This window comes from Hylobates moloch, unplaced genomic scaffold (assembly GCF_009828535.3).
Source record: "Hylobates moloch isolate HMO894 unplaced genomic scaffold, HMol_V3 SCAFFOLD_22, whole genome shotgun sequence".
Taxonomy (NCBI): domain Eukaryota; kingdom Metazoa; phylum Chordata; class Mammalia; order Primates; family Hylobatidae; genus Hylobates; species Hylobates moloch.
The window spans coordinates 18,110,706-18,126,748 of record NW_026652297.1 but is presented as its reverse complement, the minus strand read 5'-3'; the positions used below and the strand labels follow the sequence as shown (position 1 = coordinate 18,126,748).

Sequence of the window (16,043 nt, the reverse complement as noted above, 5' to 3'; positions counted from 1 at the left end):
GACTCCCAAGTAGCTGGGACTACAGGCATGCACCACCATGCCCAGCTAAATTTTTTTTTAATTTTTTGCAAAGACAGAGTCTCCTTATGTTGCCCAGGCTAGTCTTGAACTCCTGGGCTCAAGCGATCCTCCACCTTGGCCTCCCAAAGTTCTGGGATTATAGGCATGAACTACTGTGCCCAGCCGAGAATTTTTATTTCATCATTTAACTTCAGGGGTGACACTGTTCAGTAAGACACACACACGCGCGCACACACACACACACACACACACACACACACACACACAAAACCAAAAAAATCCCTGGGGCAAAGTTAGGACCATATGGCTGGTCATATCAGTGAAAAGAGAGCTCTTCTTGCTCTAGGCCAGAGGTTGGCAAACTACTGCCTGTATGCCTAATCCAGCCCACTACCTGGTTTTGTAAATAAAGTTTTATTGAAATACAGCCACACTGATTCATTTATGCATTGTCTATTGCTGCTTTCATGCTACCACCGCAGAGTTGAGTAGTTGCAACAGATTTTATAACCCACAAAGCCTAAGTATTTACTCTCTGGACTTTTACAGAAAAGTTTGCCAACCTCTGCTGTAGACTAGAAATGAAGCAAGCAAAGTTTATGCCTTCAGATCAATGATATTTTGTCTAGTTTATGAAGATTTAATAAAGGACACAACAGATAACTTTGAAGCTAGCTTTCCACTATAGCATGGTCTAATGATTACAAATAAAGGTTTTGACACAGGACATGCTAGATTTATAGCCCTCCTTCTCTGCTTGCAAGTTGTATAATCTGATTAAGTTGCTGAGCCTCTCTGAGCCTCAGTTTCCCCTACAAAACAGAATATTGATATGCCAGAGCCTGAGGATAATCATGATACTCACCCCTAATCACTCCTGGGATAAGGGTTTAATCATACCAGAACCAAGAACTGATATATTCATGACCAAAACTGCAGCCTGACCAAAAGGCACTTGTTGACAAAGGGCAAGTTGCTGATTTCAGGTGGCTGTCATGGCTCCCAAAAGCTTGGCCACAGAGTTTAGCACCAACATGGCATGTTAATCAAGCTAAAGTCCCTAATGCATTCCACAGGGCAACCCTCTCTGACATGGAGGGATTTAGACCTGTTAGACATGTACATTCAGATTATCCTGTTCATCCTCAAGGAATTTCCAGCCTCTTATAAAAAGAGCAGATACCTACCACCTTAATTAACCCTTTTGTATGCTTCCTGGTGTACAGACCTGTCTCTTCTTACTATTGTATGAGTTTTTGGAGGGCAGGGACCAGGTCTGATTCTCCTAGCACAGTATCTGACGCATCATAGCTGCTCAGTATGTGTTTGTTGAGTGGACTACAGAACCTGAGATTATAGTCAATCTGTTAATATCAATGCTCTGCTCATTACAACTCTCACACACACACACACACACACACACACACACACCCTAACACATCCTACTGGTCATTCTCAGCCAGGAGAGCACATGCAGGGTAAAGAGACCAACAGAGACACCAGATAGTTACAGACATCTCTGAAGCAACATGTCCTTAAAACAGGATTTGTTTTGGCACCACAAGGTACCCCACAGCCTCAGTGCCTAGAAATAGGATAAATACCGCAAGCTCTGTATCTGCCTTTTACCACCTCAGGAGCAACAGCAGTTAGGTGTTCAGATGTGAAGTGTGAAGAGCAAAAGTTTCCTCTACTGAAGACAGACAGAAACTCAGATGAAAGCTAAAGATGCTGGCTGTCCCCCCCGTAGTGACACCTACGGTAACCTGGAGAAATGGTCCACAGAGAATAGTCCATGATCTGTACAGACATCCAGAAAGCTGCTTTCTCCCATGGCCTCCCACAGGTCTGACTGCCAGAGAGTAGAAGCAAGAGGGATGAAAACAGAGGAGTACCTGCTGTGCTGTCATTTCAGGTCGGCTCTGGAGAAGAACATGGGCTAAGAATTATCTTTTATGATCTGAAAAAGCTGTCTGAAGTTTCTTCCAAGCTTATCAGCCTCCTAACCTGAGCTTTAACAAAACCCGGTGTGGTAGAGTCCTAGTGTGCCAATCCAGCTTTCCTTACCTGGCTCTGTGAGGCACTTAATATCTCTGGACTTAAGATTCCTTACCTAAAAATGAGGGTTGAGATGTAGGATTCAGTTAAAAACAAAAAAAGTATGTAAATCACATTACCTAGCACAGAGCAGATGCTCAATAAAATTAGATCTTTACCCCTCTTCTTAAGTCACGGCAGGGAGAGTCCGCAACTATGAATAGAAGCTTATGTTTGGCTCAGTTTGGTTATTGATTCATCTCCTTTAAGGTGTCCTGGTCAACGAAATCCTCAATCACATGAAGACAGCAACTCAGATGCCAAGCTACAAAAAACTTATCATGTATTCTGCGGTAAATATTTTCATCTTCATTTAACATATTTGTTCAAGTGTGTGATCTCTTGAAGCACAGGATCTCATCTTTTTTTTATCTCCATTTCCCCTTCTCCTTATACATGGTAGGCACTTGCACAAGGCTTTTAGAATTAAATGCATCGTTCTGTCCTTTAAGGGATTTATAGTCTAAACTAACAAGAAGACAAACATAAACACTATACAAAATGGGATGGAAATGCCATGCAGGCAGGTGCTTTGGCACCTCAGAAAAGCTAGCCATCCCTTCTGTTCCAAGAGGGTGGAGAAGAGAAGCAGAAAGGCTTCCTAGACAAGGCAGCATATCCAACACATCAAGATGAAAGGGGTTAGTAAGTGCTCCTCACTAGTGTGTAAGACAAATAAAGTAAATTATCAGGACAAAGGTGGAAGGCCAGGTATGTTGTGTGGAAAAGGTGGTACCAAATTAGTGGATGTTAACCGTGCTGCTCAATATGGAACCTAGGAGCCACAAGTAGCTGCTTACATTTAAATTAATTATGATTAAGTAGAATGAAAAAATTAAGTCCCTCAGTTGTATTAGCCACATTTCAGGTGTTCAATGGCCATATATAGCCAGTGGCTACTGAATTGGAAAGCACAGATATACAACATTTCCATCATCACCAAAGGTTTTTTAGACAGCCCTGATACGGAGTGTCAGAAGTTTATGCTAGATGGCGGCTGAAGGGCCATCTTGTCCTACTGCTTCTTTGTTTAATTGCAGAAAGAAGCAAGGAAGCAAGGGAGAACCCCCCGTCAGTGTTTGCTCAGGGAAGGCAGGGCAGGGGTGACTGGATAGGAGCAGCATTTTGGAAATTAATTATTTTATAGAATGACTGGATGTTGGGAACAGGATATGGTGTAGAAAGCTTTTGTGATAGTCTAGAAAAATGGGGATATGGCCTAAAATTAGGGCAGTGGCAGGAGAGGAAAAGAAGTGAGCCAGGTTACAAGAATAGCTGAGTGTGCATTCTCAGTGATGAATCGGAAGTGGGTGGAAGCCAATGACGTGGAAGGTGAAGCCCCAGATGAAGTCAAGTTTGCAGTTCCCAGTGGCAGGAAGGAGGTGGTCTTGGGCCAGGTAAATGTGCTGATTAGACAATGGGTTTGAAATGCCACAGGGTCATCCCAGCAGAAAACTTCAGATGGCAAACAGAATAGAAGGAGGAAAGGGAAGAAGGACTGCAACTCAAAGTTGGAGCTACGTTTGGGAGTAGAAAGAAAAGAGAGCAAGAGATCTTAGAAGAGGCTTTCATCTTGGAGAAGCCAGGGAGAGAACAGTCTGAGAAGCCAGGGAGAGACACAGTGTTGGGGGAAAATTCCGCAATTGTATTATACATTCAAATAGCTGGCCATGGAGTCTGGGATGAGCAGGGAAACAGGGCATAGCACGCTGACTCCTTTCACTCACGTCTCCATGACAAAAGGGTTCTCAGCTGTGGCTGGAGAAAGAAAGTCATGTTTTCATTCATGCAAGAAGGTGAAAGAGGTGACTGAAGATACCAGAAGTTTGTTTATTATCAGGAGCCCTAAATGGTATAGACTAGGGAAGTAGCCCTGGGCAGGAGCGGAGTGCTTCCTGGAGAGAGATAGGCCTGAAATTACTCATTTCTGCCAATTTTTGTAGTGTCTAATCTGATTTCTAGTTTTAACTTGTGGTGTGACTTCCAGCATGTCATATCCGTAGCTCCTTTTTTTTCTCTATTAGATTACTTCTAACCCCTTTTGAATATGTGCACGCTGCCATACAGTTTAGGCAGCCAAATGTTATCCCAGTTTTGTAGATATGGAAGTTGAGGACTGCCTAAGATTAGATAGCTAATCAGTGGCAGAAAGGGGGTTGAAAACCACTCCCCTATACCTTCCAGCCACTCTGGGGTAAACATTTAGCTTTACAATTATTTTTAAACTGCACCCTATACTTCCTTGCATTTTATCTTCCCTAAATATTTAAACCTCATATATTCTTCCACAACTTTAAATCACAGATGATGCTAATCTATAGAAAAATATAATCTAGCATTAATGTGTTTCAAAATATTTCAAAAAGGCACAGCACTTAAGGAGATTTGATTCAAATTTACTTTCTTCCATTTGGAGTTATATGACATTAAGCAAGCTGCTTAATGTCCCTGGGTCCCAGTTTCTTCATCTGTTATTATTATTTTTAAAATTATTTTATTTTATCGAGATGGAGTCCCATTCTGTCGCCTTCTGAGTGCAGTGGCTTGATCTTGGCTCACTGCAACCTCTGCCTCCTGGGTTCAAGCAATTCTCCTGCCTCAGCCTCCCAAGTAGCTGAATTTACAGGCCCATGCCACCACACCCAGCTTTTTTTTTTTTTTTTTAGTAGAGATGGGGTTTCACCATGTTGGTCATGCTGTTCTCGAACTCCTGACCTCAAGTGATCCGCCTGCCTCGGGCTCCCAAAGTGCTGGGATTATAGGCATGAGCCACGCCAATTTCTTCATTTTTTAAATGGAAATGATGATACATATCTAAATCATACTGCCTAGCACACCGCTAATGCTCAACCAAAATCTTTCCTTCTCTACTTATTAAGTCATTGTGGGCGCATGGGAAATTAATTGAATCAGAAGCCATCATGGTTCTCTACAAGTGCTTCATACCTATTGAACATGAATCTGAACAGCCGATAAAATTGATTTCAATCTCTGTAGCATGACACTACTGTGAGTGGCCTACAGATGGCGCTAGATGTTTACAACGGACTCCTTCCTCCCTACGCTTCTTGCCACTTGGTGGAATTGTACTTTGAGAAGGGGTAAGTGACTAAGTGCTTTTCAAAATCCGTATCACTGGACCTTGGGTTTCATTATTATTATTTTGGGTTAAGGGTTGTGTGCCTGTTTGTCTTTGATGTGGTTTTATATTCAGAGGGAAGAATGGTGGTAACAAGATCTTTGCTAGTTATGTCTCTTTTTTCTTTTTCATGAAGACTTTTATTGGAAAATAATATACACAGTAGATGAAAAAATTGGGAAATAGCCTATGTAACAGAAATTACGTTTTAAAAAAAATTAAGGTATTCTAAGAAGTAGGTATGTGCTGTATATATACTTGGCAAGAGAAAAATTTCTTGATGGTTATATAATAATATTTTTTCAATTAAAGAATTCAAACATATTCATTCAGCTTCTGATGATTCATATCCACAAGTCAAGATTCTTAAAGTACAATTTCTAACTGGTGTCTACCTCTTTGTGACCTGGTGTGGCCCTCCCCAGGTGACCACGGCTTAGCTTGAACCCATTAGAAGGGTCAAAGTTAGCGTAGCCAAATGTCCCAGTTCACCAGAATTGACCCATGAAATCTGGTGTTCTCAGAACGTGTGAATTTCATTGTTAAAACCAGGAATGTCCTGGAAAAACTGGGGAAGAATTGATTATCACAGCCAAGGTCATACCAAAAATATTTATCTGCTGTGACAATGACATTCTCATTGGGAGGAGAAGAAGGAGGTGTTTGGAACAAGTCACCATACTTCATGGGATATTATTAGTGAAATAAGAGCAAGGAAAGGGCTGAGTTAAGGCAGTGACCCCAGAGTTTGTTTCAGGATTAGTCAGGGAGATCTATTTTGCCCTTCCCTCAAGGCATTCACAATAGCTGCACACCAACCTGATTGTGCAGTTACATGGGGACCTGGCTCAAAAGAGCCCATGCTTGTTTTAATGATCTGCTGTGGCCATCTTTAAATTGTAATAATGTTTAAACAATGGGCCCTGTATTTCATCTTGCAAATTTTGTAGTCTTGGATGTAGCTTTCTGGCCCCTGAATTTGTAGAGTAAGAAAATAACAGCACAGAGACTTCATTCTCAACCAGTATCTTCACTGCTTACAAAGAAGTGAGTTCTGCACAGTTAGGGATGGGTAGATACATTCTTTATTGAACCTCTAACTGGGTGTCAGGCACAATGAACTAGAACTAAAATGTGGTCTTAGTTAAACCTTGCTCTCAAATATCTAGAGTCAGAGTGGAGAGATAAGACCCACAAAATGCAGACTGGCCAAATAGAGCAGAAAATGGGAATGAAAGGACTAGAGACATAAAACCCTCTCTTGATAACAAGCCCGGCACAAGTCTGCCCATCAGAAGGCCAGCTCTGGGCACAGAGTTAGTAAATCCAACCAAATTCCAGGATCAGCTTCAGGGGCAGGCACCATCTCCTTTGGGATAAGACAAGAGAAGCTACTGACTCTACTCGTACCTCCCTGTTCTCTGGTTTCTGGACCCCAGTGGTCCAGAGCCTGCTTTCTTGGTGCACAGAAGCATTTTCTCCCACTGAATTGCCTTCTTTTACCACCCTGAGTTAAATCTATATTACGAATCAAGTATGGAGTATTTTTTCAACTGAAAGGCAGTGACATACAGAAAAAATTAACCAAGGGCCACGTAAAGGTCAAGTCCAATTTGTTGTTATATTAGGATTTTTGTTTATTGGCACTCCAGGGAAATATCAAAGGTTAAACGTGATTGCTTTTAAATTAGGAACAAGGAGGCTTCGAGTTAACAAATTCTGTCTAAGCCTGCTTATTAGGTGATCCTGACTGTGAAGTGATCTCACATTTTCTTATGAGAAGATATGGAGAGAGACAGAAAGAGAGAATATTTTAGATTTTCAACCATCTTAAATACTTAAACTATTCAGGTTGTAGAAAAGGTAGCTAAAAATATTCTTTAAAGATTTAATTTTGGGTTAGATACAGAGATTTAAAATCATAGACTATATAAAATAATTCATTAAGTTAATATTGCTTTGTTTCACTTTTACCTTTTATAAAATGATCTTATCTAAACTCTTTGTATGCATCTTTGGCTTGTGTCTTCACCACTAAAGCCAATTTTGAGTCTTTTAAAATTGTTTCCCAGATATATTCACTAATAAAGACAATTTTGTCTTCTATATAGATGAACCTCAGATTTTTGAATTCTTAACCCAATATCTAACAGTACACTGCAGGTGTACATTAATAGATGTGATTCACACGTGGTGATTCAGGCACCCAGGGTTCCCTCTTTGGACCTACGGTTTCAAGAGTGCTGTGCTCACTTGCAGGCAGCTTGTAGAAAGGAATGAAAGGGTAGAGGCAGCAACCTGCTTATCAACCACGTCAGCCTTTTAAAAGGGACACATATCATTTCTTCTCACTTTCTACTGGCTAAATTAGTGACTTGGTCCTACCTAGGTACAAGGGAGTCTTGGCAATGTGGTCACTTCTGAGCCATAATTCAATTCTATGGAAAGAGAATAATGGAGTTTGATGGAGTATTGGTCATCTAGGCCATATCATCTTAAGACAGAAGATGCTGTTACTGAAAAGGTTATTCCAAGATATAAGTACCCATTCATAGTACATATTAGGGAGGTTTTTGTAAGTTTTATAGACATCTTATTTTATTTTATTTTATTTTATTTTATTATTTTATTTTTGAGATGGAGTCTTGCTCTGTTGCCCAGGCTAGAGTGTAGTGGCATGATCTCAGCTAACTGCAACCTCCACCTGCCAGGTTCAAGTGATTCTCCTGCCTCAGCCTCCCGAGTAGCTGGGACTATAGGCACGCGCCACCACACCCAGCTAATTTTTGTATTTTTAGTAGATACGGGGTATTTCACTGCGTTAGCCAGGATGGTCTTCATCTCCTGACCTCGTGATCCACCTGCCTTGGCCTCCCAAAGTGCTGGGATTACAGGCGTGAGTCACCACACCCGGCCTTATAGACATCTTATAAGTGAATATTTGCAGTTACTATGTTTATATGGCTTTTTAAAGTGATGTTTTCAAAGGCTTGTTTATAATGACATCCAAAAGTAGTCACTGTAAGGTTACCACCAAAAGAAGGATCACTAAATCCTACTTGAGTTCCCCTCCTGCCTCTTGATTAGCAAATGGCTTCCATAAGCAACTCATGCTGGTTTAACTGAGGTCAGTTTACACCATTGGACCTTCCCAAATAGTACATTGTTTTTTTGAGATAAAGCATTGAGAGAGCTCTCCTTAACGTGACACAATGGAAGGACTGGAACACATACCCACATCTTTTTTCTGAGGGATAATTTTCTGATAAAGTCTTGCTGTATATTCAAGCACATATGTTATATATTATTCAGTTCCATGTTTATGGCCTAGTTAAGGAGAGGGGAGATACATTCAGAAAGAGGACTGAAAGAAATATTCAAGTAGGAAAACAGAAAAAAAAGGGGGGGGCAGCAAATGAGAAGCCTAAAAAGAAGGGAGGAGGAGAAGGAAAACCCAACACCCCCACCTGCCTCCCACTTCTTATCCAAAGGCTCAAAGTCCCACCCAGCTCCCTGCAACCATCGCTTCTCACCACCTCCTCTGATTTAGCATCCCGGTGCCTACCTCCTATGTCCCTGTTCATCTAACAAACCAGCCCTTCCATTTCCACCCTGCAAATCTGTCCTGCCTGCCCCAGTCTCCCCATTTACACACTTAAATTGGCTGAAATCTCCCCATAAGTTTTTCCATTAGTCCCTCAGCTGGCATGTAATAGTCCAGGTGGAAAGAAATTCAGTGGCAGTTCAACAACACAGAACTAACAGAGCTCTCTCCTCTGCCTTTGTCTGCCAGGGAGTACTTTGTGGAGATGTACTATCGGAATGAGACGCAGCACGAGCCGTATCCCCTCGTGCTACCTGGCTGCAGCCCCAGCTGTCCTCTGGAGAGGTTTGCTGAGCTGGTTGGCCCTGTGATCCCTCAAGACTGGTCCACGGAGTGTATGACCACAAACAGCCATCAAGGTACTGAGGACAGTACAGATTAGTGTGCACAGAGATCTCTGCAGAAAGAGTAGCTGCCCTCTCTCAGGGCAGATGATGCTTTGAGAACATACTTTGGCCATTACCCCCAGCTTTGAGGAAAATGGGCTTTGGATGATTATTGTATGTTTTAGGGACCCCCGACCTCAGGCAATTCCTACCTCTTCACCTGACCCTGCCCCCACTTGCCATAAAACTTAGCTAAGGCCGGGCGCGGTGGCTCACGCTTGTAATCCCAGCACTTTGGGAGGCCGAGGTGGGCGGATCACGAGGTCAGGAGATCGAGACCACGGTGAAACCCCGTCTCTACTAAAAATACAAAAAAATTAGCCGGGCGTGGTGGCGGGCGCCTGTAGTCCCAGCTACTCGGAGAGGCTGAGGCAGGAGAATGGCGTGAACCCGGGAGGCGGAGCTTGCAGTGAGCCGAGATTGCGCCACTTGCACTCCAGCCTGGGCGACAGAGCGAGACTCCGTCTCAAAAAAAAAAAAAAAAAAAAACTTAGCTAAGTTTTCTTTTGTTTTTCAGTGTTAATGTAAAGGGGCAGCAGTGCCAAAATATAATCAGAGATAAAACTTAGGTCAAAGTTCATAGAGTTGCCAAGAACTATATGACTGGCCACACAGGACCTTTTGTATTTAAGGATTCTGAGATTTTGCTTGAGCAGGATTAGATAAGGCTGTTCTTTAAGTGTCTGAAATGGAACAGATTTCAAAAAAAAACCCCACAGTCTAGGGTGGGAACAAGGAAGGAAAGAGGTGAATAGGCTGATGGGCAAAAAACCAATTTATCTATCAGTTCCAGCCTTCTCTCAAGGAGAGGTAAAGAAAGGAGATACAGTGGAGACATCTGGAAAGTTTTCTCCACTGGAAAACTGCTACTATCTGTTTTTATATTTCTGTTAAAATATATGAAGCTACAGAACTAAAAATTAAAAACCTCTTTGTGTCCCTTGGTCCTGGAACATTTATGTTCCTTTTAAAGAAACAAAAATCAAACTTTACAGAAAGATTTGATGTATGTAATACATATAGCAGCTCTTGAAGTATATACATCATAGCAAATAATCATCTGATGAGAACAAGCTATTTGGGCACAACACATCAGGAAATAGAGCACCACTTGATGGAGTTTCTCTAGAAGCTCCAGTGATAAGAGATGTTGAGTCTAAAGTTGATTTAAGGCCAGGCATGGTGGTTTATGCCTATAATCCCAGCATTTTGGGAGTCCGAGGTGGGCGGATCACTTGAGCTCAGGAGGTCAAGATCAGCCTGGGCAACATGGTGAAACCTTGTCTCTACATAAAATACAAAAAATTAGATGGGCATGGTGGTGTGTGCCTATAGTCCCACTACTTGTGGGGCTAAGGCAGGAGGATCATTTGAGCCCCAGAGGTCGAGGCTACAGTGAGCCAAGAGTGCACTACTGTACTCCAGCCTGGGCAAGAGAGCGAGACCCTGTCTCAATAAATAAATAAATAAATAAATAAATAAATAAATAAATAAATAAATAAATAAAAATAAAATTGATTTAAGAAAGGAAGTATAGGCCAGGCACAGTGGCTCACAACTGTAATCCCTGCATTTTGGAAGGCTGAGGCAGGAGGACCACTTTAGGCCTGGTGTGTTCAAGACCAGCCTGGTCAACATAGTGAGACACTGTCTCTACCAAAAAAAGGAAGGAAGGAAGTGACACATATCAAACTGAAACAAAATTAGAAATGTAATTATATTCTAAGTGCCTCCAAGTTCAAAACTTATTGGAATGTCGAGAGTCTGGTTACGAAATACGTTAGGAGGACAAAAGGAATGTGTAAGTCTTTAATGCCAGTATCTTCAGAAAACCTAAGCAAACTTAAGGTCCTGCTGAAACTGCCCACTTTGCAAGAAGAAATCATGTTATAGCTTTGCCATGTGGCAGATCAACATGTCTAGAGAACACTGTGCTCTATTACCATTATGGATAAAGATGAGATGGTTTCTAGAGATGGTTTCTACTGGATGCCAGAATCCAGAGCAAAGCCATCCCCGCTCCTGGTTGGTCACAGAATGACTGACAAAGACATCGATTGATATGCTTCTTTGTCTTATTTCCTTCCCAAGTAAATGTTTGTCCTTGGGTCCATTTCCTATGCTTGTAACCGTCTTCTAGCAGTGAGCCAAATGTGTAACAGTGAATAAAGTCATTATTAGGAAGTTCAAAAGCATTGCTTTTATAATGAACTTTGAAAAATGTATGTGTGTGTGTTTAATTAGAATAAAATTCCTCTAGGCAGATTTCAGGAGCTCCCTTTGGGTTTGGGGTTTTTGTTTTAGTGTAACAAGATGGAAAATATTGATATAAAGTAAAATGATTTGACTGGCTTAAATGAACATTTTACATTGAAAATATAGTTTGGACTTTACCACTTCAGATAAAGGTGAAGCTGTGGATGGCTCTGCCTCATCTATTTAAGATGGAATTTGCTGAGGAAACACCCTCAGGAAGTGCACAATATACTAGGGAAGTAAAGAGATACATACTGTACAACACAGAAAAACCAGGGCTATGTCTTATGACTACACAGGTTACTGTGGGAACAAGAGTTACCCAGATTTGGAGTGGGGGAAGTAAGGAAGGTCAGGAAAGGCTTTCTGCAGAAGGTAGCAACTGTACCATGTAAAATCAGTTTGAGGCCGGGCGTGGTGGTTCAGGCCTGTAATCCCAGCACTTTGGGAGGCCGAGGTGGGCGGATCACGAGGTCAGGAGATTGAGACCATCCTGGCTAACACGGTGAAACCCCATCTCTACTAAAAATATAAAAAGCCGGGCATGGTGGCAGGCACCTGTAGTCTCAGCTACTCGGGAGGCTGAGGCAGCAGAATGGCGTGAACCCGGGAGGCAGAACTTGCAGTGAGCCGAGATCACGCCACTGCACTCCAGCCTGGGTGACAGAGCGAGACTCTGTCTAAATAAATAAATAAATTTGTTACCTTTTCCCCTGACCCTACTCTTGTCTATCTTGATGAGCAGCAATACCCAGTAACTTAGGAGTTATTTTTTACCCTACCTTCTCCTTCATTCTCCATAGTCTCTCACCTCCTCTTGTCAAATCTACCTGTGGTATGTTTGCAGAATTCTTTCCCTCAAAACACAAATAACAATATGCAGGTAGAGTGAAATATGATTAAGCAGCAAAAAATGTTAATAAAAGAAAAATGTAAGGGTTGTTGTGCTGCAGCCCTCTTATACAGATCTCAAGAGTGGAATGTGTACATCAGTTCCCAACTCTCAGTTCAACCACTTCACCTGGGCAGCTCCAATGTGGCAGAAGTATTTCACCAAAGAAATTAAATGCTACAAATCCTATCAGCACACCACTGGTTTGGGCTCATTGAAAATTTGTTAAGAGTCTGTGACATGAGGTGGCCTCTAATACAGTGAGTTCGATATTTGAACTTCTGTAAAGAAAAGGATTAGATTTATTCAGTATGATCTTAAAGAGGGATGCTAGGGGCAGCAGGTAAAAATTTCAGGGAGACAGATTTTCGTTCAGTGTTGGGAAACTCCTGGGGTAAGAAGTGCCCGTTAGTCTGGGTGGCCACTCACCTTAGAAGAGAGATACTACAGAGAAGGCTGAAACATGGAAGATTGTAGGGGTTGAGTGGCTCATTAGTTTGGCCACCAAATCTAGCAAATAAAAGTACAGGATGCCTAGATAAATTTGACAAATGGCTGTAACTGCCAAATTTTTGTAATTCATTGGAAAAAAAAAACAATACAGGACACTTAGGATGTTCTGAAAAAGACGATACAGGAAGCAGGACAAAATCATTAAATATAGGATATGTCCTATATGTACAAGATACTTTGCAACCTTACTCCTTAGAGTAGGGGGTTCCACCCATGAAATTCTATCCATAACTATAAGCAGTGTATTTAGCTAGTGCCAGTAGGCTCACTTAACCAGATTCCAGATCATATCAATTAAATTCACCAGAGTCTTTGCTGGAAAATTCACAAGTCTAAGCCCATAGCACATTGCTTGAAAATAATAAAATTTGTCAAACTGCTTCTTTAATTCCAACATCTTACTAACACATTCAGACTTTCTTCACTAGTGCTCTCCCACTCCCATCTCAATGTTCAACTCTAATTATTTCACAAGAAGGAGACTTACTGGTGAGAAGTCCCAGTTTTCTCTCGTTATCTTTGTAAAGCTGAGAATCTACAGCACAAATACACATGCCCAAGATTCAACCTTGAGCTTCTTAAAGGCAGGATCCATACATGTTTCCTCTTTGAGTCTTCAGCCAGTAGACAACGCCTAGAACCTTGTGCCTTCAATCAATATTTGCTAACTGAATACATGTCCAGCCCTGCATACCTAGCATGACTTCCTTGTGGCTGAGCTCAGATGTCAGAAACCTGGAACTCAGTTTATTTGTAAATTAGAGAGAAGCTATGAATGAACCTCAAAAGTGACTACATTGTAGAGACCCAATCATTGGCCATATACACATTTGTATGTGCCAACATGTCTGTAGTATTTGACTTCTGTTTTCAGCATAGTTGTTCTGGGATTCTCATGTTCCTCCATTGCTATTAAAAGCCCTTGTTCAATGATATCCCTTGTTCAGTGATATCCCTTGTTCAATGATATCCAGCACTGCTCCTCCCTCTGATATCTGATTAAAACACCTGTTTCCTCACTGCTCCTTGCCTGATATCTGATTAAAACACCTGTTTCCTCATTCTTGTTGCCATTATCTTCAGTTTCTTGGAATATATCTCATCATTTGCTAAAGACATTGGCAACATGCTTTGGTATGCTCCGATTCAATCCTCACTCCACTCCTGCCCTAAACCTAGGCAATTCTGACAGCTATAACACTGACCTGTCCCATACACTGCTCACCATGCCAATATCTAAGCCTCTAGATCAAGCCAGTCACATGGTTTTTTCATTCTGATCTGTAAGTAGAGCTGAAGCGAGCAAAAGTCCAAGCCTATTGTCACTATTTCAAACGATGAATGTAGACATTCCATTCCATCCTCAACTTGAGTCTCTCAATGTTTCTTGGTAAAGGTATTCACCCCTACTGAACACTTTTCCTACTCCCTGCAGGAAGGCCTGTTTGTCCCAAATGTCTGATTCCATTTTGTTTTCTTTATTCTTATAAGCAAGATAATCTATTGATAAGTCCTTTAAGTTCTACTCTCACAATCTCAAAAATAAATCTCAGTAGCTTTAACCTTCCTTTGCTGCTGTCCCTCAGGAAACCACGTTCCTCCCTGCGTGGGCTGACCTCACTGTGAGTGTGAGCCCATCTCCACAGTCTCCTCAGGACCCCAGGGAATCTCTTGGCTAACTTCACTTTCTTCCTCTGCACTGGCTCCTTCCCTTATACTATGAAAATGCCCAATATCCTCTCATCAAAACACTGTCAAGTGCTTATTCCACCTCACTCTCTTCAATCTCAATTTTCGTGAACTAATGATTTACATGTTCTTGTACTATTTTCTCACATCCATCTTATGTCTTAACTATTCTGTAAAATTATGTCCACCCTTCTGTCAACTCTTTTGTTTTTAACTTCTCTTTTGAAAGCCATCAGTGTCTAATTCAGTGGCCTTTCTTTCATTGTGAAGCAGCTATTAGTATCCCCAATTTACAGAGAAGAAAACTGAACCTCAGACGATAACATGCCACAAGCAATAGGATCAGGATTCAAGCCTAACACTTTCCAACATCCTATTTCTACCATATCATACTCACTTTTCATTCCACAGTGTCTTATAGACTACTTTCTTAGACCAATTTCCAAAAATAGGATTGGGGGGTCAAGATATATGATTATTTATTAAGCAATAGATTTACTGAGTACCTCTTATGTACTCAGTATTTTCCTATGTATCAAGCATTAAGCTTGCTGAGTAAACAGCAGCAGACAAGAAGACTGTCCCCATATGGCTTGCAGACCTTATGGAGAAAGGAGGGGTGGACAAGGAAATAAATAATTAAATCAGCCCTAACAGCAAAGTATGGTGAATTCTACGATGAAGGGCATACAGGAGAAAACACAGCAGAGGCAATTAGCCTAATGGGTCAGAGAAGGCTTCTTGGAGGAGTGATGTTCAGACTGAAACCTGAAGGAGAAATGGTACTAAGCAGGTGAATGAAGGTGAGGAGAGAGGAGGATGTTACAGACAAAAGAGGAGAATGCATAAAGGCCAAGAGGCTAAAGGCAGCATAGAGCACTTTGGGAACTGGAAAAAGTCTAGTGAATGTGTGGAGAGCTGAGGCTGCAGAGGCAAGCACTAAGTGCTCCATAGGTCAAGTTGAGCTATTGTGCTCATGGGAAGGTTTTAGGCAGAGGACAGATGCTGTAACTGGCTTCTTGTTTTAGGAAGACTCTTTTCAGTCATTACCTGTACTAGATCTCTTTGTAGTAAGATATAATTGATCATGCTGTCTTTTCTCAGTGTCTAGGACAATGCTCTGCCAAACTCCTGAAATATTTTACAGTACAAAGGAGCATATCATTTAAAAATAAATAAGTAAATATCACAGGGAGAGAAAGCACACGCACTCACCTGAGTCTTTTCTTTGTTCTCAGGTTCCTCATTCCACATTCAGTATGAGCCAGTATACCCAGGCCTCTGTCTTCTAGGTCTACAGTCCTTATTTCCACATCTAACTGTAGAATTCTTGACCTGTTTTGTCAAGCTGCCTACTGATAGTCTCTATCAGGATAATAACCTGTCTCAATCCCACACTGGAGACAAAATAAATTATCTTCTTTACTCCAAACCAATTCTTTTTTG

The 16,043-nt window shown here is 41.5% G+C and overlaps 1 protein-coding gene and 1 long non-coding RNA gene across 2 annotated transcripts in view; one reads left to right on the top strand and one right to left on the bottom strand.

Moving 5' to 3' along the window:
- LOC131382290 (uncharacterized) overlaps positions 1-16,043 on the bottom strand; it is a 57,014-nt gene that overhangs the window by 15,396 nt on the left and 25,575 nt on the right. The gene's annotated exons all lie outside the window — the stretch shown is intronic.
- The window catches only part of ACP3 (acid phosphatase 3), a 46,437-nt gene that overhangs the window by 25,478 nt on the left and 4,916 nt on the right, over positions 1-16,043 (top strand). Inside the window, exons 8-10 of the mRNA XM_032143684.2 lie at positions 2,329-2,411; positions 5,116-5,219; positions 9,051-9,220. Coding sequence (XP_031999575.1) covers positions 2,329-2,411; positions 5,116-5,219; positions 9,051-9,220 — 357 coding nt within the window. The remainder of the gene's footprint in view (positions 1-2,328; positions 2,412-5,115; positions 5,220-9,050; positions 9,221-16,043) is intronic.